This window comes from Carassius carassius, chromosome 20 (assembly GCF_963082965.1).
Source record: "Carassius carassius chromosome 20, fCarCar2.1, whole genome shotgun sequence".
Lineage (NCBI taxonomy): Eukaryota > Metazoa > Chordata > Actinopteri > Cypriniformes > Cyprinidae > Carassius > Carassius carassius.
The window spans coordinates 16,352,775-16,374,837 of NC_081774.1; the positions used below are offsets into that span (position 1 = coordinate 16,352,775).

Sequence of the window (22,063 nt, forward strand, 5' to 3'; positions counted from 1 at the left end):
TTGTTTTGAGTCTCATTTTTTCCAAGCAGGGACAGTTTGGTATACCAACATTAGAGAGAACTGAAACAGAAAAGAAAGGTAAGATGCACTTCTCTGAGAGTTCCTTTCCATTCCATTCTGGACAGAAACATAATCAGTGACTGTATCAAAACTAAATACTGTTTATTGTTATTATGACCGTTGTTACATAGGACATCATTCATAAGTTTGAAGTCAGTATTTTTTTTCTTCCTGAAATTTATACATTTATTCGGCAAAGATGTATTAATTTCATTGAACAGTACAGTAAATATATGTTGTTCTTATGCACTTTCTATTCATCGAAGAATAAAACAAAAGTATTATTTTTTTGGGTGAGTCATTCTAGTTGCCTATAAAGTCAGAACTAGTGTTCAGATTTGACCTGATTTGTTCTTCCACAGAAATGTACATACTGTAAGTCTGGTAGTGTGTGATCCTCAGTCATTTAGTGACATTTAGTAACTGTTTTGCTATGTTTTAAAATCTGTTCCAGCCTTAATGATTTTGTGTAAACATGCTCATGTTTTGCAGCCAGTCTATTTGTAATATGAAAAAACACTAGAGTACAAAAAATAAAAAAAATAAGCCGTTTTTAATTGTGAAGAATCCAAACTAAAAGCATTTCAGAGTCATGTTCCTCACAGAGGAATGTCACATGTCTGTGTCCACTCAATAACTATTTAACAGATCCAAGTCCTCCGCAGACAGAGACTGCCGCTTTGACAGAGGAGCTGAACTTTGGTCTTCCTCTATTGATAGTCTCCTTTTCTTGCCCTTCTGAACAGCTGCCACTGTTGACGAAAGTGAGTTGTGTTCTGCTGTTGAAGTCGTGCCACAGAGATCAACCTTATAAAAGTGAATCGGCACAACTTTGTCTTTCTTTGTGGTGTCACTCGTCCCAGAGCAGGACTTTAGTGTCTCTCGGACAAACTTTTCTCTTCCATCTAAAGAACAAATTGAAAATAATCCAAATTCAGATCATTATAACAATTACAACAATAACAAAAATGCTTAGTAGTAATATAATATTTTGTGATAAAGGGAACATGTAGATAAAATGAATAAACTCACAGAAACGCAGAGCATTTGTTCTCGGTTTGTGGTCTTTCTTTGGTACTTCCGAAGCTGTAATTTCCCACTGGTTTATTACCTAATTCAAATTTGAATAGTGAGAGAATTTAATACAGAGATGCCTCCATTGTAAAACATTTGAATGTCAACATTGCATTCATAATCGCATATAAAACCTTCCGTTACCTGTTCAGCCCAGCCTTCAGTTTTACAATCAGAGTGTCCAAACTCCTTCAAAGGGGTTTCTGATAAGACCATTCTCATATTCTTTCTGAAGAATCCTTTCAAAGACACGTTCACCTAAAAGAGATTCCTAATATTATACAAGACCTCAATAAAAACATACTCATTGGTGTTAACTTTTTAATTGTTACCGTCACATTTGTCCCAGATATGTCCAGTTTCTGAAGCATTTTAAAGCATGTTATATATCCAAGACTTTTCTCAGTAATGGGATTCTCTGGTAAAAAATTGAAATGGCAAGAGTATACATTACCATAAACATCACATTCATCGTGGTTATGTAAAAAAAGCAATTGAAAGTATTTATGTAATGAGATTCAAACTGTTTTTTTTTTTGCTCACCAAGGCTGCATTTATTAAAATAATCAATGTTAGAAACCGTTATATTCTAGGGAAACCATGTTGTTTTTTTCAGGATTCTTTGATACACAGAAAATTCTAAAGAAAAGCATTTATCGGTATTTGAAAAATAAAATATTTTGTAACATTATAAATGTCATTAAAGGCATCGCCAAATAAAACATATTTATACTGATCTCAAACATTTGAATAGTAATTTATCTGACTTTACAAATCAATTAAGTTACCAGAGAGTTCCAAAAGTTGCAGATTTTCTAGACCTTTCTTCATCACCCTCACCGGCGCGGTCAGTCTCTGCAGTCCTGCATCAGAAAGGCAGTTTGCACCTAGGAAAAGCTTCACAAGACTACAGAAAAAAGGGAAATTTGAAGAGGAAAAGGAAAGTGACTTCACTCTTTATCACAAAGTAAAACAAACTGGACACCCAATAAACCATCTGAAATGTTCTTATTATTTCTGCAACTGTGCCAATGAATGAGACAACGAAGTTTCCCTACCTAGCCAGGGCTTCAGAGGTTATGTATTTGAAAACCTGGTGGTTGTCACCCAATCTACACCCATAGAGGTCCAGGCTCTCCAGATTCTGAAACTGTCTGATCTCATCCAACCTCTCGGATATCAAAAGATTCCTGAAAACACAATAACACTGATGTAAATGCACTGGTTTCTAAATTAAGCAGGGAAAAAAGGCCTACCTAGGCAGACACCCATGAGATTGTGTTTAATTCTGACCTGTTTCTCAAACACAGGGATCTCAGCACTAGCTCTCCATAGGCCTCACAGAAGACCTGCAGTGCTCTCGGTGCAGTATGTGGCTCGGTGAATTTGTGTCTCTCTTCAGCGGCCGAGAACAACTTATCAGCCATTTGCTCAGGAAAACCGACCAGTGAGTCCACATGCTCGATATGATCAGCGATGAACTGTAAAGATATGTCAAATAAAGACTTCACCGTGTACCGCAGACTGCCCTCTTTGTTGTATGTAAATATGAAGTGGTCTCTTCTCTTTGAGCGGCTCGCTGCTGGTAAAGTGTCGATGCAGAGTTGAAAGGAGAAGTCTCTGGTGAAGAGTCTGTGCTGCGGAGAATGATTTCTGTCTGCAGTGACACACCGCAGTTCTCCTTTCTCCCTGACATACACGGCTCCACAGCCCTCACTCACATACATCCTCACCAGATCTCTAGCGGTACACAAACGAAGCGGTTAGTGTACAAAATATTCGACTGTCGTTTGAAAATCAAGGGTATATTGACGGAAACACCGAGGAGTCTGTAAAATGTAAAACGATTTAAAAACAACGGGCTCTTGGAGTAGCATCCCTCCTGTAAGTCGAGTTTCAAGCACATTCCAAAATAAAAGTCTTTACTGAACTCTGCACTAAACTAAAAAAAAAAAAACACTTTAAAAACTATTACCGGTTCTATAACTTTACTTGTACCCCCCCCCCCCCTATATTTTTATTTCATTATATTAGTTATTTCCACTGTTTGTTTGTTTCTAATTTTTTTAATTGGTCTTCATGTTTTTATTTGATTCTAATATTTTCTTTATTTACTTACTTACTTACTTACTTACTGCATAATTTTACCACAAGTTGCAAAAAACCAGGTGAAAATTGTACTATTTATTTGAAGAGCTTAAGATTTAATTTATGGACAAGTGAAGACTTTTATTTTGCTACGCATCACTATCACTGCTCATTTCCGCGTTTCCATTTTCGCACCTTCAAAACAAAGTTTACAATTCAGAAACATTCAAGAAGCTTTTACTGGTGAGTTGATTAACATGACGAAAACATTAGCGGTCCTTTTTTGCTATGAAAAAGCGATGCAAAATCATCTGAGAGAATGCATATTCTTAAAACAAAAATTTGTTACGTTGTAACTGCACTTTTCTGTTTGATGTATAATATCCGCATACGTCTGAATGTCAACAGATTGTGTACAGTGTCACTCCCGCTATACATGCGATCAGACACTTCAGTTACCGTGGTAAGTCAGCCATGATTGGTAAAACTTAATGCTTTAAAGGATAGTTCACCCTAAAACTGAACTTTTGTCATCATTTACTTCCGTGAAACTTAAAAGACAATGTTAGGAAATCGGGCAGCCTCAGTTATTCTTAACATTCACTGAATGGGAAGAAGATACAGTGAATCTGAATGGTGGCTGAATTTGCCAGTCCCTCACATTCTGCCTAATGTATTTTTCTGTGTTCCGATTTTGGAAAAACATTTTAATTTTGGATGAAATATTCCTTTAACAACTTACAGTATCAATAACATTAACTAAGCTTGTCTGCTTATCTGTCTTCTATTGATGCCTGCAATCACAGAGCACAAAGATCTGTGATGGCCAATACTGATTTTCATTTGCAGTTTCAAGGTGAGTCTGTTACAAAGCTTAATTGAAAGGCAAACAGTTCTTTTTAATAATAAAGAAACAGATCATGGAATGTGCTTATTGCTCTTGGAAAAAAATATTTTCTATATTGTGCTAGAATTTGAAGATGAGCAACGATTCACAGAAAATAATCAAGGTGCCACAACAGTGACCATCGATGACCCCATCAAATCTAGAAAACAGCGAAAAGCTACTGGAACTGCTTTTGAAGAAGAGGACGACGATGACAAAACTGAGGTCCGTGGGACACAATCTCTAGATAATCGGTTCTCTTCATTCCTTCAAAAGGAGCGCTGATTCAAAATCCATGTTTCTTTGTCAAACAGCTTCTGTCAGGTCAAAGAAAAAGTGCGCCCTTCTGGACATTTGAGTATTACCAGACATTATTTGATGTGGACAGTCATCAGGTCAGCCATCTTTACTGCAGGATTCAGCCCTCACACTACAATGATTATCATTTCAAAGAGTTAAAAAGCCTTTATAGTGTATTTCAGAAATACATTTGAAGGGTTTTCTAATTCTTTGTAAATACAAAATATAAATTGCTGCTGTTTTCATTTATAGGTAAAGAACAGAATAGTTGGTTCAATTCTGCCTTGGCCTGGGAAAAACTTTATCGAGGTCTATTTACGGAGTAACCCAGACCTGTATGGTAAGCTAAATGAAACTAAAATTGTTTAGAGCAAAAAAGAAAGCTGTTTATAAAAAGTTAATATGAGTATATGGTTTACATTTGTAGGACCTTTCTGGATCTGTGCAACTCTTGTTTTTGCCATCGCTGTTAGTGGAAACATCTCCAGTTTTCTTGTGCACCAGGGTCAGCCCAAGTTCAGATATGTGCCAGACTTCAGAAAAGGTTAGAGATATGTTGTTTGAAATAGCCCAAACAAAATAGACCCTCTGGCCTCAACCTAAAAAATGACACTGGCTCTTTTGGTTGTTTTCCAGTTACTATGGCCGCCACAGCAATCTACAGTTATGCATGGTTAGTGCCTTTAGCTCTGTGGGGTTTTCTCACCTGGCGAAACAGGAAGATCACAAGCCTGGTGTCCTACTCCTTCTTGCAGATAGTTTGTGTCTATGGTTACTCACTCTCCATCTACATCCCTGCTGTGGTGAGTCAAACAATATATACATAAATATAATGTGCGTTATTTTGTGCATAATTACCATCTGGGTGTGATAAAGATATTTGATTGATTATTTTCAAGCATTATTTATTATTATTATTATTATTATTATTATTTTGCAGAATCAGTTTATTTACTTGTTTGTGTGCATTTGGGTTAAAAACAGATATTGTGGATAATACCAAATGAAGGGTTGAGGTGGTGCTCCATCGTGGTAGCTTTGTGTCTCTCAGGATCTGTGCTGGTATTGACGTTCTGGCCAGCCATCAGGGACGATAAACCAAGGATTACCACTGCGATCATATCCACAATCGTGATTCTTCACGTCCTGCTTGCAGTTGGTTGCAAGGTATGTTTTTAAGAATCTTTATAGATTAGAAATGAATGGGATTCACGTGATCTAGTATGAACAAAATACACAAAACATATTCAGGATCAATATTGCTCTATATTTGTTACAGAATGAATTCATCAGTTTCAGTCTATACTTGATATATCAGTCAATATTGGATATTTGTGACTCTGGACCACAAAAACGAGTCTTGTGTCGCTGGGGTATATTTTTAGCAATAGGCAACACTGTATGGGTCAAAATTATAGATTTTTCTTTTATGGCAAAAATGATTAGGATATTAAGTAAAGATCATGTTCCATGAACATATTTTGTAAATTTACTACCATAAATATATCAAAACTTAATTTTTGAGTAGTAACATAGGACAATAGTAGTAATAGTAGTAATATAGGACAACTATAAAGGTGATTTTCTCTTTATTTAGCCAAATATTGTCTGATTCTAACAAACCATACATCAATGGAGAGCTTATTTATTCAGATGCTGTATAAATCTTAAAGGTTTTGTGGTCCAGGGTCACATTTAATTGTGCATGCTTATTTGTCCTTATATTAATATTTAAATTAGCTTCGCTGGAACCTAATGCACACTTCAGATTTGTTTTATTTTTTATTTAACTAACAATATAATAACACTGTTAAATGTTTAGATCTTTTTCAAATCTCAAAATGAATATCGATTTTTTTTTTTTATACTGTATATTATAATGTTGTTATGCTTAGTTTGACGGGTAGCATTTAAAATGATTTGTTTTAGTTTGTAGTATTTTATATGACAAACTAATTTATTATAGTATAAATAATTTTAACTGGCTTATCTGTATTGTAATATCATTGCATCCTAATATGTATGCATAAAATTATGCACAATACAAGCCAAACATATTAGATGAAACTGTCTAAAATGTTGCGTAGCTGTACTAAGCAACTCAGCGTCAGCATTTTAGCACTGCTTCTTGATGAGTTAAAGGATCAAACAGGTCGGTGTCAAATATGTTCCTCCGGTTGAAGGGTAAGTTCTTGGAAACACTAGCAATAGTCAGTGACTGGCTTGGAAACATGCCAGTTTGTGAGCAGAACCATGTCCTTATGGCTATCATGTGCCGTCAATTACATTCATTTAATTAGGTAATGCAGTGTTTAGAGGACAAAAGTGCTGTCAGAGTCTGCAAGATTTGTGCCCTCTCTCTTTTTTCAGGCATGTTTCTTCAGTACATATGGGATGGATCCATCAAAGGATCACAATGAGCCGCCGACAGCAACCAACACTTCATCCACAAATTAGAGCCTTGGGGAAATACAGGACTTTAGCGAGGTGACAGTGGCACTCTCTCATCTGCTTTTTAAAAAATGATGAAATGGCATAGAAATGCCAGCACTTTAAGACTTTTACATGAGTGTCATTTGATTGTAGCTGCTGTTGGGAAAATAAGACATTTGCATTTGATGAGGTGTTAACATGAGACAGGACTTCCTGTACATAATCTGCGCTCCTCGAGACTGTTATTCTTCTGTAATTGCAGCTTCTCCTCTTGCCTTATTAGAGAGAATCGGGTATCTTTAAAATGAGATTGTGGGCTGTCTGGATTTCTTCATCTTGTAGTCTGTGAAGGTAAATTTTGGTATGTTTATGTTTGTAGGTGAGCAGCAAACCTGGAGATAATCATCTACAACATGTTTGATGTTTTCTGATTTGAGGTTCAGACACATGTTACTGTTACAAAGCAGAGGACATGTATATTCTGTGTAGCTGTGGTTTAAATATTTATGTGATAATTGAGCTTGAGATGGTTTTCAAAGGGTCACTCTCCTGTTTCTACCACTTTGGAACGTGTACATGTCCTTAAAATATTTTAACACTTTATAAAACTACAGGTCTAGCTGAAAAAGGGATGGGAAAAATAAAATATGAGTTGAATTGCACATAAACAGAAACTGATTTTTGAAGTTGAAAATCAAAGCTTATTTAAATATTTTACAAATTTTCAGTGGTAAGCATTGATACATACACACACAAACATATATGTATATGCATGCTGTTGTTTACACTGTAAAGTTTTTAGAGATTTTTAACTAGATCTATGCCTTTTCTTTCCACAAGATACTAGCTTAGACCATAAAATGCCTTGAACAATTAACTGTATTCCAAGACGTCACACTGTAATATATATTTAGCAGCTTTTTTTCCCCATTTAAAATGACATGCACACAAATACAGACCAAAATTATGAGCATATACTGAGCATATAAAGTTTTTTATTTTCATTTATAATGTCTCAATGATTGATGATGATACTGATAGCCAAGTGGTTTTAAAGCTCAACATCATTAAGATTCACAAACAAAGGTTATCGTCATAGATAAAATCTATCTTGTCTTTGATGCCAGTATCTGATACAGTGCAAAGTTTTGTGTTTCTCCGAGCACCATCAGCAGTGCACTTTTAACCTTTATTCATCACAGTCATTAGATTAATTAGATAATTTTTTTAAGTTGGCACAGGCGTTATGAAATGGCTCAGACAAATTTTCCAAATTAACAAAATAGAAAATTTGTGTCACTTGAAACTGTGCAAATGTGTGTTGTGTCCTAATTAATGGTCATTCTAGCCTTAGCTTAGAGTTACACTGAAGCTGTCTCCCAAACCTACAACCTTTGTGAAGGAATGTCAGCTTCACAAGTAACCGTTCCCCTTTACACAGTGGAAAACCTATTTAAAGAAGATTTGACCCGACGACATGTATCAAGGAACATGTCTCTTCAATATTGCATTTAAAACTGCAAATGAATGATGGCTGGGAAAGTGGAAAAGGTGTCCAAATACGAATCTTTAAAGCTTTTGGAAAAGTGCCGGAAGGAAAGAGACGATGCTTTGCACCGCGAGAATATGATGAGGGAGAAAATGAGACAATACGAGTCTCGAATAAGATCAACCGAAGCGCTCAAACAGAAATTAAAGCAATTGACTTTGGACAACAAGGAGCTGCGGAAACAAGTGAAGGTCCTGCGGGCTGAAATTGGTTTAGAGGCCAGTCCTAAATTTCACGGGAAAACCACCAAGGATATAATCAACGATCTGCACGAGAAGGAGCGCGAGTGCAATTCACTTGTTGAAAAAGCGGGTAAATTAAGTTTGACGATTGATGAACTAACATCTGAGCTGGCCAACACCGTGACCTCGAAGACTCTGCTGGAGGACCAGGTCCAGTCCCTGCAACAGAACCTGAAGGACATGACCAACAACCAGCGGCGTCTCCTGAAGCTCTGGGAGGACAAGAAGGCTCAGCGGGAGCAGCTGTCCCTGCCCGCCATACCGCAGAGACCCGGACAAAAACCGCTGGTGCATAAAGGCGTCCAGACGGAGATGTCCATCAGTTCAACCCAGATATTACCCACCAACGCATTCGAGACCAAGACTCGCCGAGAGATGGATAAAAGCAGAACCAGTCTGGAAAGACGCAGCATCACTTTAGCGAATGACTCTCATCGAGAGAAAAACGCTTTAATTCAGAATGAAGCGAAAGGAATGCACAACTGACGATTATTATTTCACGAAACATTTTGTGTCTGCCTACGCGTCATTATGCTGCTCAATGCCTCAACTTACTGCATTTACTTTAAAATAAATATTTAGATTTTAGTATGTTTCAAATTATTTAGCAACAACCTGATTGAAACAACCGAAACATTGGAGAAGGGTTGAGGACCATGTTACTGTACAATAATTATTTCTCTACTATTGACACATTCTTACCGTTTTGACTGTTGTTTGATGTACGTTAATGCCCACAAAACATTGTGTATAATGAAATACTTTTAACATTAAATATATATGTAATTTATTCTGTTTTATTCTGTTTTATTTTTAATCTTGAATAATCTGTCTCATTATCTTTTGAACTTCATACATTTGCGCAGAATTCACATTTCTGGATGGGCCCTTTCTTAAATGGGATAGCTCACCCAAAATGTAAATGCAGTCAACATTTACTCATCATAAATTCTTTCCAAACCATAATGACTTTTCTGAAATCGTTACTCTACAGAAAAAAAAATCGAATGTTGATAACTAAACCTAAGAATTGTAATAACTAAACCTTTTAACGTTACATTTGACTTCCATCGTATTTCATTACACACATTTCTCAAAATATCTTATTTTTATGTCCAGCATAATAAAGAAAGTCACATGCAGATGAGTAAATAATGGCCCTTTTTTTAATGGAGTGAGCAGCTATACATTTAAGTGTGATTGTATTCAGGCAGTAAGTCAGACACATTCGCAGGGGTCCTTATGAGGTCCTTCGAATGTGTGGCGCGGGTAATCTTCACACTTTTTCCATGTTGATATGGATTTTATTCTAGTGATGCTGAACTGAAACGAGAATGATAAAATGTTTTCGCTGAAACAGAACTCTTGGTTTATAAGAAAGGTAAGGACTGGTTAAATGTAAGTCGTGTTTAAATAACTGAAAGGCACCTAACCAATTAGGAAGTCAGTGTTTGGTCTGCAGTATATGTAACGTTAAAAGACTTCTGGACATTATCATGTACAGTTATAGTGACATGTTTAGTTTCTTCTGATGTCTGTTTGAAGTGATAGTGTATTTAAGTATTTATTCATTATTTGAGCTGAAATGGAGTGAATGTTTAAAGTTATAATCGTAGAAAGATTGTGTTTGAGGCTGAATAGATGTATGAAATGTGCCTATGCTAGACCAAATTCAATCTCATTTCTTTCAGGTTGTGATCTGGAGGGCTGTGGCGAGTATTGCATGGTCTGTGCTTCTCTTGCCAGTGACAACTGCAGTCTTTGTGCTCTTGAGTAGATTCAGCCTGTTTCACCCCATCCAATGGATATTAGGTGAGGAAACGAGTACTAGTGTCTAACAAAATACAGAATTCCAATACGTTAACTTACCGATACAGAGAAGTGGCCGAGTGTGAATCCATTATTTATATAAGCAGTAGTTCTGACTTCAACGGACATAATACATATATGCTAAACCGTATTAATGAAATGATCGTTTAAGAAAAGTTTAGTTCTTGATTGCTTTGGACAATAAACATAAAATAAAGTTTGCTTATGTTTTTTTTGTTTGTTTCGTATCATATTTAATTAATCTGGATTTTATGATCCTTATAATACAATGACATTCTTAGCTTGTAATGTAAATCAAAAGGTCTTTGTAACAGTATAACAAGCTTCATAAACTGCAATCTGTAACCCAAAAATGTCATAGTGATATTTAAATGCTTAGTTTTATTATATATAACTTTTTTTGTGTGTGTGCGTGTTGTGCAAAACATGCAATGACATAATATGATACAATAATGACTTTGAGATGTACAAATAAATGTTCCTCCAAAGCCTGATGTATCATATTTGGTATTCGCATGTAACATGTGATTTGTTTTTATTAAATGTGAATAATCAAGTAAACCCAAGTTGATTCAATCCGATCCAAAAAAAAAAAAAAAAGTTCTTATGTTCACTTTATATAAACAGGTCAATATTTCTCAGCAAAGAGATGTGTACCACAACCTGAAGGGGAAATTTAGGTTTTACTTTTTTTTTTAAACGTATAAACTATCAATCAAGAGTAAAGAGGCATTTATTTGTCATTTGCGTAGTTAACGCTGGGGAAAACTGGGCACTTTAAGTTTATTTTTAAAGTATAAACTATCAATCATACACGTTTCAAGATAATCAGCAACATGTTTTTCAGCAACGTTTTGACCGTTGATTTTAATTTGGAAATTCACATCGCGTATAATACTTTGTTTTACATGGTTAATATCTGAATTGTATGTTAGTCAGCATCTCAAACATTGGTTCCAGATTGCACAAGTCTTCTTACGGCTTCAAGCACCATCTTTTCCCTTGTGGTGCTGTGTGGGGTGGTTCTGATCACTGGCTTTTTTAACCTGGAGTTCTACACTTGTGAGTAGATTTTATCTTTTATGGATGTGCAAAATCATTACATTTGCAATTATTGCATTGTAATATAAAATGTATACAGATTGTTTATGTCACTCTTTGTGTTTCCTTAAGTGGTTCCCTCTATTCCATGTTCACGCATGGCTCTCCTGGGGACGGTGCTCCACCCTCGACAGTGTGTTCATTCTTTGGTCTACTGCACCATGGGCATGCTGGTAATGTGGTGTGCTTCTGTTACCATCGGTGGACGTTACAGCACTCTAGGAACTCCCTGCAGGCAAAGCGAGAGGTGGGTTATGACCTGATTCTGTTTGACCAACATACAGTGATCTGTCATTTAGGGTTGTGCCGATACACGATACTATCGTCTATCGACGATAGTCAGAGATATCGACATAAGCAGATTTCTCAGTCGATAATATTAGATGATATTGATGATAAAGATGATATTAGGCTCATTTTCCTATTAATGTATTAGATTATAATAATAACTATTATTTTTATTTTTATTAGGCTGCCTATTATATTTCAGCTATCAAACTGCCCAGCAAATTCACTTCACCACTGCATATTTCTCTCTCTCACACACACACACACACAACACCGCGCGCATAGCGAAAGAGGGTGCGAGCGCAGGAGCATTAGAGCCTGTAGTCGCTGAAGTTGTCCGCTTTGACTCGGATAACTCGTTAAATCCATGAAATGAAAGAGATAGAAAATGAGGAGTTGGTGTCCCACGCATTTAATGGCTGGTACATGGCAATATGCTCTTCTCATACATGACAGATTAACTCTTTCTTGGCTTACAAAAAAAGACAAAATAATAAGGCGACAGAGCGAACTTATCCATAGTGGTTCTCATGTAGTCCTTCTCTTAAAGACTGATCACTTAACTTATAAAGCACACTATGTGGTGATGACGTAGAAGGACTACGTGAGAACCACTGTGGATGATAAGTTCGCTCTGCCGCCCTGTTATTATTTTCATTCACACTGCACTATAATGTGATGAATGCAAAATACAGAGTTTTGGCCGTTACAAAGTCTCCATCCACAAACAGACGTACATCATCTGCAGATATAAGGTATTTCATTGCACTTTAACAAGTAATCTGAACGACCTTTATTATATATGTGCTATATTTTAAAGAGCCCTCACAAACTGAGTTTAATGCCACAGTTATGTTAGAACGCATCTCATTCTTGTTTCTGTGGCGGTGCGTCAAGCTCATCATGAGGCGCACAGTCCGGAGCTCTGTATGACTGATGCAGCAGTTCAATTCAACTTCACTCATAATATATGAACTTAGCTGTTTTAAATACTTTATATTTAACATGTTTGTTTATATTATTATATTATATTATTACCATATTAGTGTTAAACTGCTGGACTTTAAATGAAATCGACTATTGATTTTCACCGCTGACTGATTTTGCAGAACATTAGACTGATAACTTCCGTGCGCAGATGCGGCAAATTTGTCTCAGGACGCGTAATAGGACAGTTGCGCATGACAATATATGAACTAACTGTTTAAAATACAGTATTTTTATATTTAACGTTAGTTTATCAGTATGTTTGAAAGTATATTTTTTTGATTACTGGTGATACCATAGGCTCTCTCTCTCTCGCACCTGCGCAGCTTAAAATATATTAAAGTGAACATAAACGCACACAAAACTCTAGCACATACAGAGAGAGGGATTCTAGCAGACCAATCACAGTGCTTGCAGTCCGCGTTGAATTGCCATACTGTTTTTTTTTTTTGGAAAGGTGCACGTCAGGCTACGGCATAAGGGAGTGCTACGGTGTAGGCTACGGTGTAGGTCTGACGCAGAAGTATAAATCAGCCTTTACCCTAATACAGGCCAAGAGGACCTCCAAAATAAAGATTAAATGTTGTCTCTGTCTGTGTTTGTTTTTAATGACATACTTTGCTTTATGAAAACTCTTAACAATATGTGAATAATAACTGTCCTTATTTTCTGTTTGCTTCTGTAGTGGTGAAGTAGTGACCTGTCTGAATGAGTATCATCTTTTTCTTCTCTTGGCTGGGGCCTTCATGGGATACAGTCATAGTTTCTTGGGAGTGGTTCAAAATATGTACTATGTGTCCTTTCAACCCATACAAGTAAGTATTCAGATTAGTTGCTAAATGTTACATGTAGTGGTTAATATGAATATCTTTTTATGGCTGATACCAGTATCTTTGAGAGCTGGCAGATGGCCGATATGATATATACACTGTATGATATCACGCTGTTTAATTTAAAGGGATAGTTCACCCAAAAGTGAAAATTACCCCATTATTTACTCGCCGTCAAGGCATCCTTGGTGTATATGACGTTCTTCTTTCAGACAAATACACTCAGAGTTATATTAAATAATGCCCTGGCTTTTCCAAACTTTATAATGGCAGTCAATGAGGGTTAAGATTTTGAAGGCCAAAAACATGCATCCATCCATCCATACATCATCATAAAGTGCTCCACATCACCCTGGCGTGTTAATAAAGGCCTTTTGAAGTGAAGTGATGTGCTTAAGACAAATATCCATATTACTTTATAAACCATAATCTCTAGCTTCTGCCAACTGTCAGTTTCGTGTTCATTTCAGCAGATAGCGTAAGCTCTGGTGAGAAGTGACACCAGTCCCTTTAGGGATTGTATATGCACATACATAGATTGCTGCATGTAATTTATATTTACTTTGCCTGAAATTTTGTAAAATAAATAGACATAGAAATATTTAGAAAATTAAGTCTGCTTGAGAAAAGTAATTAGGAAAACTAGAGTCGTGAGGTTCACCCTTCAGAAGGGTGGTAGGTTCACAATTCTGTCAAAAAAAGAAAAAGTTGTGCTTCTGACTCTTATCAGCCAATGATGGGTCATTTAATATGGCTAATATTTTCACAATGACAATGTTTCACTTCACCACTAGTCTATACTGTTAATACACTATTTATTTGTAAAATGTTTTGTAGTATGATTGAATGAGAAATAGCTCAATCGTTAATGCTTTCATTAATAATTTATCAATGCAAATCTCTTTTGTCCCTCCCAGCAATACAAATATCCACGGTTCAAGGGCTGTCTGCTAATGGTGGTGAAGTGCAGTGTTATTCAGGCCTTATATTCAGCCAGGAATTTTGCTGCTCTCTATTTCTTTTTTGGTAAGTTGATGACATTGATGATCAGATCTGCATCCTATAATAATTGTCTGTTTTCCTGTTAGATACTCTTGAAATGTTGTTTTATTTTTAAATGTTGTTTCTTAGGTTATATTCCTAAGACCTGGATCTCCAGCACACTTAATCTACAGATAGACAGGTCAGATTTGGAACTAAAGTCTACCAAGATCTGAGTGTTTACCTAATGTGAATGAAAGCACCATAAACACATTCAAGAATATTTTTGACTCTTTATATCCCTTTTGCAACTTTATAGTTCTCTTCAGTCGCTGGATTCATTGACTGGACTACTAGACTTCTCCCTCCTTTACCACCTGTCAATCAGTGGCACTTTTCTGTACCTAACCTGGTATCTCACTGTGCTTCTCTTCAGGATTTATGTCACAGAGGTACTTTAATGTGAGGGTTTCTCTGTGGGATGTATCAAAGCAGCTGACATTTGTGTAGTACCTGTTTTGAAAATGATCCTGATGGCTGGTTGTGCATCTTCAGGCCTACAGTTTTCCAGTGCAGTCCACATTTACTGAGGATGCGGAGCAGTGTCTTCCCAAAGTTTTGACTGAGAAGACCACTTCAGTCATGAAGGTTAGGGATTTTTTCTTTTACTTTTCAGAATTATATATATATTTTTTTTCAATTATCTCTAGGCTTATGGAAATTTAATGAAATCTTAAGTTATGGAAATTACTATAAGGAATATACATTAAGTTAAACTTACCTATTAAATACTGCTTTAAGCAGAGCAGCTTATTGTGAGTGCAACCTCTAAAATGTATTATAAAAAGGTAGACATCATCAAAAACTGAAGTCATGAAATCATAGTTAAAAGTGTGCTGAAACCCTGAAAACAGATCCTAAATGTCATTGATTCCTGTTTAAAGATATTCTAGTTCCTTAACTGATTAACTGACTGTTTTACAGTTTTTGGCTCTACAAGACCTGGCTCTGTTATCACAACATTCTCTCTCACGCAGACTAGAAGTCTTCAGTCTGAGTCAGCCAGGTACCAACTAAATACTCTCAGAGAACTCTAAACTCATTACTTTCATGACTGCTAAACTAATGGAACCTGCATATGTAGGTGGTCACCCTCATAACTGGAACGCCATCAGTGGGGAATGTCTGTCTTTGCTGAGTGAGCTGACACAGAGACTGGTGGCTCATCAGGATGCGGTCGCCTCTAACGGCCGAGCCAAGTCTCAGTCTGCCAGCAGTGACACCAGATCAGCCTCTTCAAGCAGCTCAGGTAATGTCCAACAAAAGGGCAAATCTGAACACAAGTCTAGTACTGCCCTTGATAACCTACAAGAGGAATCATATTGCTCCAGAGAGAGAGAGATTTTATTTTTTCTGTTTTATCTGTAGTGGTGTCAGGAACGGAGGGCATTGCTGAGACCCCTCGACTCTGTGTCCCGCTAAGGACCCCTGGTTCGGTCTTCAAGTCATCAGTGGGGGGTGCAAACAGTGCTTTGACGGCTCCTTTCACCCCAGATGTGAACAGCCCTTTCTCTTCCCCTGCTATTCGACGTCTGGTTGGCCAACAGGATCCCCAGTCTCCCTGGTCTGGTGCAGTACAAAGCCCCCATATCATGAGGAGAGGGCCCAAACTGTGGAGTGCCTCCACAGGTGAGAAAGCAATACTAAATACTTTTTATTTTTTATTTTTTTTTTATCTTTTGTATTTGGTTTTGTAAATTAATTCTTATGGTATCCCTGTGTTTGTAAATCTTTGTGAGAAGCATGAACACATTTGTTAACAATAATGTATACTCTGATATTTGGTTTATTTCTTTGTTCTCATTTCAGAATCAGAATCCAATGGCAGTCCTCTTGCCTCCCCTGCCCCTGCCACTGTTCCTAGTCCTCCTGCAGCCAATCAGAAACCCAGCTTCCTGGCCCAGTGGCTACAGAACAGGAGAGAGCAGGTAAGCTCTTCTTGTCACACCTGGCCTATAAATGAATCATTTATTTTTGCATAATGTTTTCTTGGTTTCCAAGCATGTGTATCCATAGGAACCAAAACGGACAAGCTTTTCAGTGTCCAGTTCGGTTGCTGGGGGAAAGGGCAGTTCACGTTTCAGTGTGATATCATTACATGGCCTAGAGACACCTGTTAACTCATGTTCCTGTCATACTCTCAATTGTTCTGCTCAGGTTAAAAGCTTTTTGGCAAAGCGGGTGCTGATAATGTATTTATTTAACAAGGTAAGGTTAAGCTTGCATTATTTGAATGAAGGATTTGTCTACAGCTGCATGTTGCATGCTCCCACAACAGATTTTTAGTTACAGGAATCATTAATGCATGCGTCTAGATTCTGCCCATGTTTAAATTAACACCAACATCAGTAGTTTCCCCTCTGTAACTACATAATTTTATTTTTTTCTCTCTCTCTGGGCTTTCAGGGGTGAATGGCTTTTGAAATACTTTTAACTTCTGTATGTGTGTGTTTGTAATATATATATTTATTACACACACACACACATATATATAATATAAAATATAAATTATATATTTCCTGCATTTCAAGCTCACTGCTTAATCTGAAGCACAGTACAAAAAAACTTAAATAAGATATTTGAACAAGAACTCTGATCAAAATTAGAGAACATTTACAGTTTTAACTCCAAGGTTTATGTTAACACTAATTCAAGCACCCCCAAAATTCTGGTCATCCACATAAGACAATTGCATGAGAGGACAGGATAATGCAGACACTCAATGAGAAATCGGTTCAACACTGCAGCTGGAATTGCTTGCCAGTTCAGCGCTGAACAGGGTAAGGATCTGTTTAGGCATACAGAGTCTCAAATATGAACTGAAAGCCTGTCCTGTAGTGACGAAGCCTCTCGTTAGCAGACCATCAAAAAGCTAAGCTCAGCGGAGCATGTTGTGTGAAGAGGAGAACTGGTACAAAGTTCACTTTACTGAGGAGCGCAAGTTTAATTTGTTTGGGTCTGATAGGAAACTTTTGTTCAGCATTAAACTGAGGAAAAACAAAATTTAAAGTGTGTTTAGAAGTCAGTGGAAGGTGGAGGAGGAAGTGTCATGGTTTGGGGGATGTTCTCTGCAGCTGGACTTGGGCCTGTTCTACAGCTACATGGCAGGGTGATTGCAAATGTTTATCCAAACCTCCTTCAGCAACCTGTGGTTCCTTCCATCTGTTTATCGCCCAATCAGCCAGCAATTTTCATGCAAGACAATGCCACAGTCACACTGCAAAACGGGTAAAGCAATTCCTTAAAGCTAAGAACACTGAAATAATGAAATGGCTGAGGCACTTTGCAGGACAGTGTGTCCTCAGGAGCAGGGTTGAACACCCATACACTACAGTCACAGAACTGTTTAAGAGACTTGATGAAGAGTGGACCTTGATCACACCAGTGTAGTGTGGGAAACGAACATATCCTGCGGCCACAGATGTGCTGAAGTCATTCGAAGCTGGGGCCTCTACACTTCCTCCTAATTTCTGACAGCTGTAACCGTTCAGAATTTTAGTTGTAATCTTTCGTGCTACACTGTTTACTGTTCTCTAAATTTGATCAATGTTTTCCCCAAAATAAAGGTTTTTGTTGAAATGCCTGGGTTTTGTCAAACACGTTAGTATAACCATGGTATACCTGCAGCTAATATTCATTTATATTTTGAGCGATGAAAATTGACTATTTCTGAAAAATCAAGAATTAATAGATTCTCTATTTATGATCTCCACTGCATCTTCTTGCATGTGTCACAGTATTCTTACATTAGAAAGTGCATTTCAGTTATGTGAAAATAACTTTCAGTAACTTTTATAATTTATGTACATTTCTTTATCTTTTATACCCAATGTCTGAAGTTTTTTCCCCCCCATAGTGAAATAATTTTATCTAATGTACAGCTTCCAGAAGCCTCTAGCCAAGCTCTGTTTGCTGACAGCCAGGCTCATATCTGGGCTCTCCAAGGTCAGAAAATATTAACTTAACTTTTCAGAAATGCCATCTCACATGTATATTTGTTTGAATAATTAATTGAGCCTTTTGTTACTTCTGTTTTTAAGGACTGTCTCATCTGGTGGCAGCCTCTTTCTCTGAGGATCAGTTTGGAGTTGTGCAGACCACATTGCCCAATATTCTTAGCTGCTTGGTAGTCTTGCTAGAGGTAAAAGAAGTCATTTTCCACAAGTGTTAAAACTGATAATCTAGGAATCCAAATGAAGACAACAAGTTGATTCATTTGGTTAATCTTACATTTTTAAATTGTAGGCTGTTGACAGACACTTCAAACTGCCACATGCCTCCAGCAAACCTGTGAGGACCATCTGCAGTATGGGAGACTCCACTTACAAGACTCTAAGGTTTGCTCTGAGGGCTGCGCTAAAGACCGCCATCTACAAGATAACTACCACTTTCGGAGAGCACTTGAAGTAAGTCCCGTCGTTATTTGCAGTAATTTCTTTCTGAGAAAAAATAAAGTGGATCAATTTGTTTTGGGAACCTTCTGTATTCAATAAGATACATGTTTATCCTCAATCATGTTGTTAATTTTCTTTTGTTTACAGTGCTGTGAATATTTCAACAGAACATGGGAAAAGGCTTCAGCAGTTCTTGGAATTCAAGGAATAGAGCAGCACACAACATCATCTTCTCAATACCTTTGGTTGTGTGTGTGTGTGTGTGTGTGTGTGTGTGTGGAGACCCAAAGACAATATGCTTTTTCTTCAAAAGGTCTGATATATGGGGAATTAGTGCTGTATGTCACTCAAGGCCTTACTTTACAGCCAAGTGCTGCACTTTTATTTCCCACTGAAATCCATCCTCAGTATATTTAAATTTCATTATGCTCCCAATAACAAAAAATGGGGGTCAGCCCCCACCCTTTTAAATCTTGCATCATTGATTATCTGGTTACCATAAACACATTTGGTGTATTTGTTTACCGAAAGAGAATACAGTTAAATAAACTTTTGTAAAATGCCATGTCAGTGGCTGCAGACAAAGTTTGGTGTGCATTTCCTCTGATTAACGGCAGACGTCGCTGTTTGTGTTCTGCTCTTCACAGCAGTTTGCGATTGCACATTTGACTAAAAGTGTGGTTAATTTCAAATGGGATTTTATCACTGAATATCATATAAACTCCTGTGTATAGAAACGTCATATTAAAAGAGACATTTTGTGATATGCTATTAATATTATCTAGGCCTATATTTCCAACTAAATCCCCACAAGCTTGTTTGTAATACTAATTACTGATGGCTGAACCAAAGGTGGTTTGTTAAATATCTTCTGGGAAAGAATGAATAACAGTTTGACTTTCTAGTTTAGTAGTTTTGTGTTGGGTTGTGAATCACTGTCTATTAACGCTGATTTAATGAATCAAGGTTCATTAGTAGGCTAACGTTGACACTTATGGAGCACAACGCCGGTTTCCTTCCAAAGACGAGCGGGTTTCATTTTTGTCGGTTTTATCTAACGTCATTACATTATCGTTACCGGTTTACTCGCGTTAAGGACGAGAAGGCGGTTATGTTTCACTTTCAGTCGCTTTTAAGAAGGAAGAGATGGAGCAGTTTCTGGGTTATGGGGCTGGTCTTCACTCTGAGGGAAGGATGGATGAGTTTTACTCTCGTGTCGTTTTTGCAGCTGTGGACTAACAGTGATTCAACCACGGGTAAGTTTACTGCACTTTTACCACAGTACATAACACTTATTTATTATGCTACATCCGTATCAAACCATCATCTTTTGGGATCAGCTCGATCGGCTGATGAATATTTTCAGTTAATTTGTTGAATGCTTATTTTACATGATTAATGAATATGTTGACATTACACGCTGAAGATGAGCATCTATTTTTCCTTTGTAGTCTATACTGTCCATGTGGTATCTGCTAGCAAAACAGTACTTTTCCTTTCTTATTTCCTCTATATTTAGATAAACGCATTATATTTGATCCAGCAAGTCCAGCCTTGGGATTATGAAATATGTGGCTTTGTTGCAGGTCCTGGAAAAATCATTCACAAGGATTTTTTTTTTTTTAAACAAGACTTAATTTCACTCTTAATCCTATTCCAGATAATTTATGTTCAGGTTTCTAGAAACTTATCCTATTAAAGAGAAAGTTTACCCCAAAATGGGAAATGATACGTTTATAACAACATGAGAGTGAGTAAATGACACAATTTGAATTATTGGGAAATTAAGTCCATTATTAAATACTTTAGATTTTTATGGTCCATCATAGAAGACAGACAGGCATGGGACGTTCTGGAGTTGTCTATGGGGAAATTAAAATATAAGGTTATGGTGAACATATTTTGATGTCCAGTTGAAGACTGTTTTGAATTTAACAGGCAATTCAGAAAAACGTGTGCACATAATGAAAAAACTGCTGCAATTCATCCGCTGCCCTCGGCTATTTTGGTTTGGTTGAGATGGTAATACATGATGAAATTGTTTAGGATTAATACTTTTCTGTCTCTCTCAAGGGACGTTATTTCTCATGGTTTGACTGACCAAAACATTCTTGCTTGTTTCCTTCTTGTGTAATACTTTGCATTTTTATGAAAACTTCAGTTCATCTTTTCTAGTCCTTGTCTGTCTTTAATTTATCAGTTTAGATTCATGTAAACTGAACCAAAAAGTTATCAATAAAGGATTTGCAATGATACTGCACTTAAACATTTGATTTGCTAAAAACATCTGTAAACGGAACAAAATCTCGGCTGGCTTGCATTTTCTAAAATATAAATTATTCATGCATTTTTCTGCACATGAGGGTGTTTTAGGTAATCTACTTTTTATGTTTTAAGGATTGAAAGAAAACTTGTTTTTCATGCACTATTGGCTTTTACAACGTGGTCAATGGTTAAGTTCGTGTTTAACTGTATCAGAGTTGGCCAGAAATCCCGGAAGAAAAAAATCAGTCCGTTTACAGTGAAAGCCAATTCATAGCCTCACATTATAACGGCGTTATGCGTCAAGCAGAGGATCATTTCATTACTTTTTTGTTTTGCTTTGGGCTGCACTAAAGATATTAAGCATGAATGGCAAGCTAAAGGTTCTACATTTACCAGAAACTGGAAAAATCTGAAGTTCTTTCCATAAATGCTGTATTAATGATGCCAGATTTTGTGATTTATAATCATGGGCTTTAAGTGGTCTTTTACCCTTTAAAAAGCTCTGTCATCAAATTTGTCAATCAAGTTTGTTTTTCCAGCTTGTATGTTTGTGGTATTTAAAACTAGATGAAGCAGAACTAAATATAGGTTGATATGATGCTTTTGGCCTTTCGTTTTCCCTGATCTTCTTTTAACACTGTCTAAAGAAGTTCGGGTTTGATTTGGTATTCTGAGTGAATATTAACTGTTTTGTT

General features: G+C 36.8%; 5 protein-coding genes across 13 annotated transcripts in view; 4 read left to right on the forward strand and 1 right to left on the reverse strand.

Moving 5' to 3' along the window:
• Positions 1–596: 596 nt before the first annotated feature.
• Positions 597–3,065, reverse strand: lrrc42 (leucine rich repeat containing 42). Its single transcript, XM_059501861.1, has 7 exons — positions 2,428–3,065; positions 2,193–2,324; positions 1,923–2,041; positions 1,467–1,552; positions 1,279–1,392; positions 1,093–1,171; positions 597–965 (listed from the first exon to the last, which is right to left on the reverse strand). The coding sequence occupies exons 1-7, from the start codon at positions 2,859–2,861 to the stop codon at positions 691–693; spliced, it is 1,239 nt and encodes a 412-aa protein (XP_059357844.1). The 5' UTR covers positions 2,862–3,065; the 3' UTR covers positions 597–690.
• A 286-nt stretch (positions 3,066–3,351) lies between these two features.
• Positions 3,352–7,498, forward strand: yipf1 (Yip1 domain family, member 1). 4 transcript variants are annotated; one of them, XM_059501863.1, is made up of 11 exons: positions 3,353–3,465; positions 3,631–3,685; positions 4,029–4,078; positions 4,194–4,333; positions 4,423–4,503; positions 4,661–4,748; positions 4,836–4,952; positions 5,045–5,211; positions 5,393–5,575; positions 6,779–6,895; positions 7,221–7,498. In XM_059501863.1, the coding sequence occupies exons 3-10, from the start codon at positions 4,045–4,047 to the stop codon at positions 6,863–6,865; spliced, it is 897 nt and encodes a 298-aa protein (XP_059357846.1). In that variant the 5' UTR covers positions 3,353–3,465; positions 3,631–3,685; positions 4,029–4,044; the 3' UTR covers positions 6,866–6,895; positions 7,221–7,498. The 4 variants fall into 4 exon arrangements, with proteins under 4 accessions (XP_059357848.1, XP_059357846.1, XP_059357845.1 ...); XM_059501865.1 differs by having other exon boundaries at positions 3,352–3,465; positions 4,203–4,333; positions 6,779–7,498; XM_059501862.1 differs by having other exon boundaries at positions 6,779–7,498.
• A 790-nt stretch (positions 7,499–8,288) lies between these two features.
• Positions 8,289–9,422, forward strand: zgc:113691 (uncharacterized protein LOC503529 homolog). The gene has a single exon (XM_059501866.1). The coding sequence runs from the start codon at positions 8,369–8,371 to the stop codon at positions 9,116–9,118; it is 750 nt and encodes a 249-aa protein (XP_059357849.1). The 5' UTR covers positions 8,289–8,368; the 3' UTR covers positions 9,119–9,422.
• Positions 9,423–9,849: 427 nt separating this feature from the next.
• ndc1 (NDC1 transmembrane nucleoporin) lies at positions 9,850–19,636 on the forward strand. 3 transcript variants are annotated; one of them, XM_059501867.1, is made up of 18 exons: positions 9,851–10,013; positions 10,324–10,444; positions 11,423–11,524; positions 11,636–11,810; positions 13,524–13,653; positions 14,586–14,694; positions 14,800–14,851; positions 14,969–15,101; positions 15,205–15,297; positions 15,634–15,715; positions 15,794–15,958; positions 16,078–16,338; positions 16,519–16,637; positions 16,867–16,917; positions 18,591–18,654; positions 18,750–18,850; positions 18,955–19,115; positions 19,251–19,636. In XM_059501867.1, exons 1-18 carry the CDS (start codon positions 9,975–9,977, stop codon positions 19,312–19,314), a joined length of 2,022 nt encoding a protein of 673 aa, XP_059357850.1. In that variant the 5' UTR covers positions 9,851–9,974; the 3' UTR covers positions 19,315–19,636. The 3 variants fall into 3 exon arrangements, with proteins under 3 accessions (XP_059357852.1, XP_059357850.1, XP_059357851.1); XM_059501868.1 differs by lacking the exon at positions 16,867–16,917; XM_059501869.1 differs by lacking the exons at positions 18,591–18,654; positions 18,750–18,850; positions 18,955–19,115; positions 19,251–19,636 and adding an exon at positions 16,986–17,010 and having other exon boundaries at positions 9,850–10,013; positions 16,867–16,955.
• Positions 19,637–20,098: 462 nt separating this feature from the next.
• The window catches only part of LOC132096486 (zinc finger protein GLIS1), a 29,442-nt gene continuing 27,477 nt past the window's right edge, over positions 20,099–22,063 (forward strand). For 3 of the 4 annotated variants that reach the window (XM_059501871.1, XM_059501872.1, XM_059501874.1), the window contains exon 1: positions 20,099–20,359. The gene's annotated coding sequence lies outside the window, so the exon portion shown is untranslated. The remainder of the gene's footprint in view (positions 20,360–22,063) is intronic. The other variant, XM_059501875.1, reaches the window with a different exon arrangement.

Bases quoted from the DNA above. Each gene is read 5' to 3' on its own strand.
- yipf1 (XM_059501862.1), top strand. From the start codon at position 4,045: ATGGCCAATACTGATTTTCATTTGCAGTTTCAAG. The intron at 4,953-5,044 runs GTTAGAGATATG...GTTGTTTTCCAG, and splicing joins TGTGCCAGACTTCAGAAAAG to TTACTATGGCCGCCACAGCA. The intron at 5,212-5,392 runs GTGAGTCAAACA...GGTTAAAAACAG, and splicing joins CCATCTACATCCCTGCTGTG to ATATTGTGGATAATACCAAA.
- lrrc42 (XM_059501861.1), bottom strand. From the start codon at position 2,861: ATGTATGTGAGTGAGGGCTGTGGAGCCGTGTATGTCAGGGAGAAAGGA. The intron at 1,553-1,922 runs GTAACTTAATTG...ATTTTTTACCAG, and splicing joins GCAACTTTTGGAACTCTCTG to AGAATCCCATTACTGAGAAA. The intron at 1,172-1,278 runs GTAACGGAAGGT...AATTTGAATTAG, and splicing joins CTGAAGGCTGGGCTGAACAG to GTAATAAACCAGTGGGAAAT.
- zgc:113691 (XM_059501866.1), top strand. From the start codon at position 8,369: ATGATGGCTGGGAAAGTGGAAAAGGTGTCCAAATACGAATCTTTAAAG.
- ndc1 (XM_059501867.1), top strand. From the start codon at position 9,975: ATGTTTTCGCTGAAACAGAACTCTTGGTTTATAAGAAAG. The intron at 15,716-15,793 runs GTACCAACTAAA...CTGCATATGTAG, and splicing joins CTTCAGTCTGAGTCAGCCAG to GTGGTCACCCTCATAACTGG. The intron at 15,959-16,077 runs GTAATGTCCAAC...TTTTATCTGTAG, and splicing joins AGCCTCTTCAAGCAGCTCAG to TGGTGTCAGGAACGGAGGGC.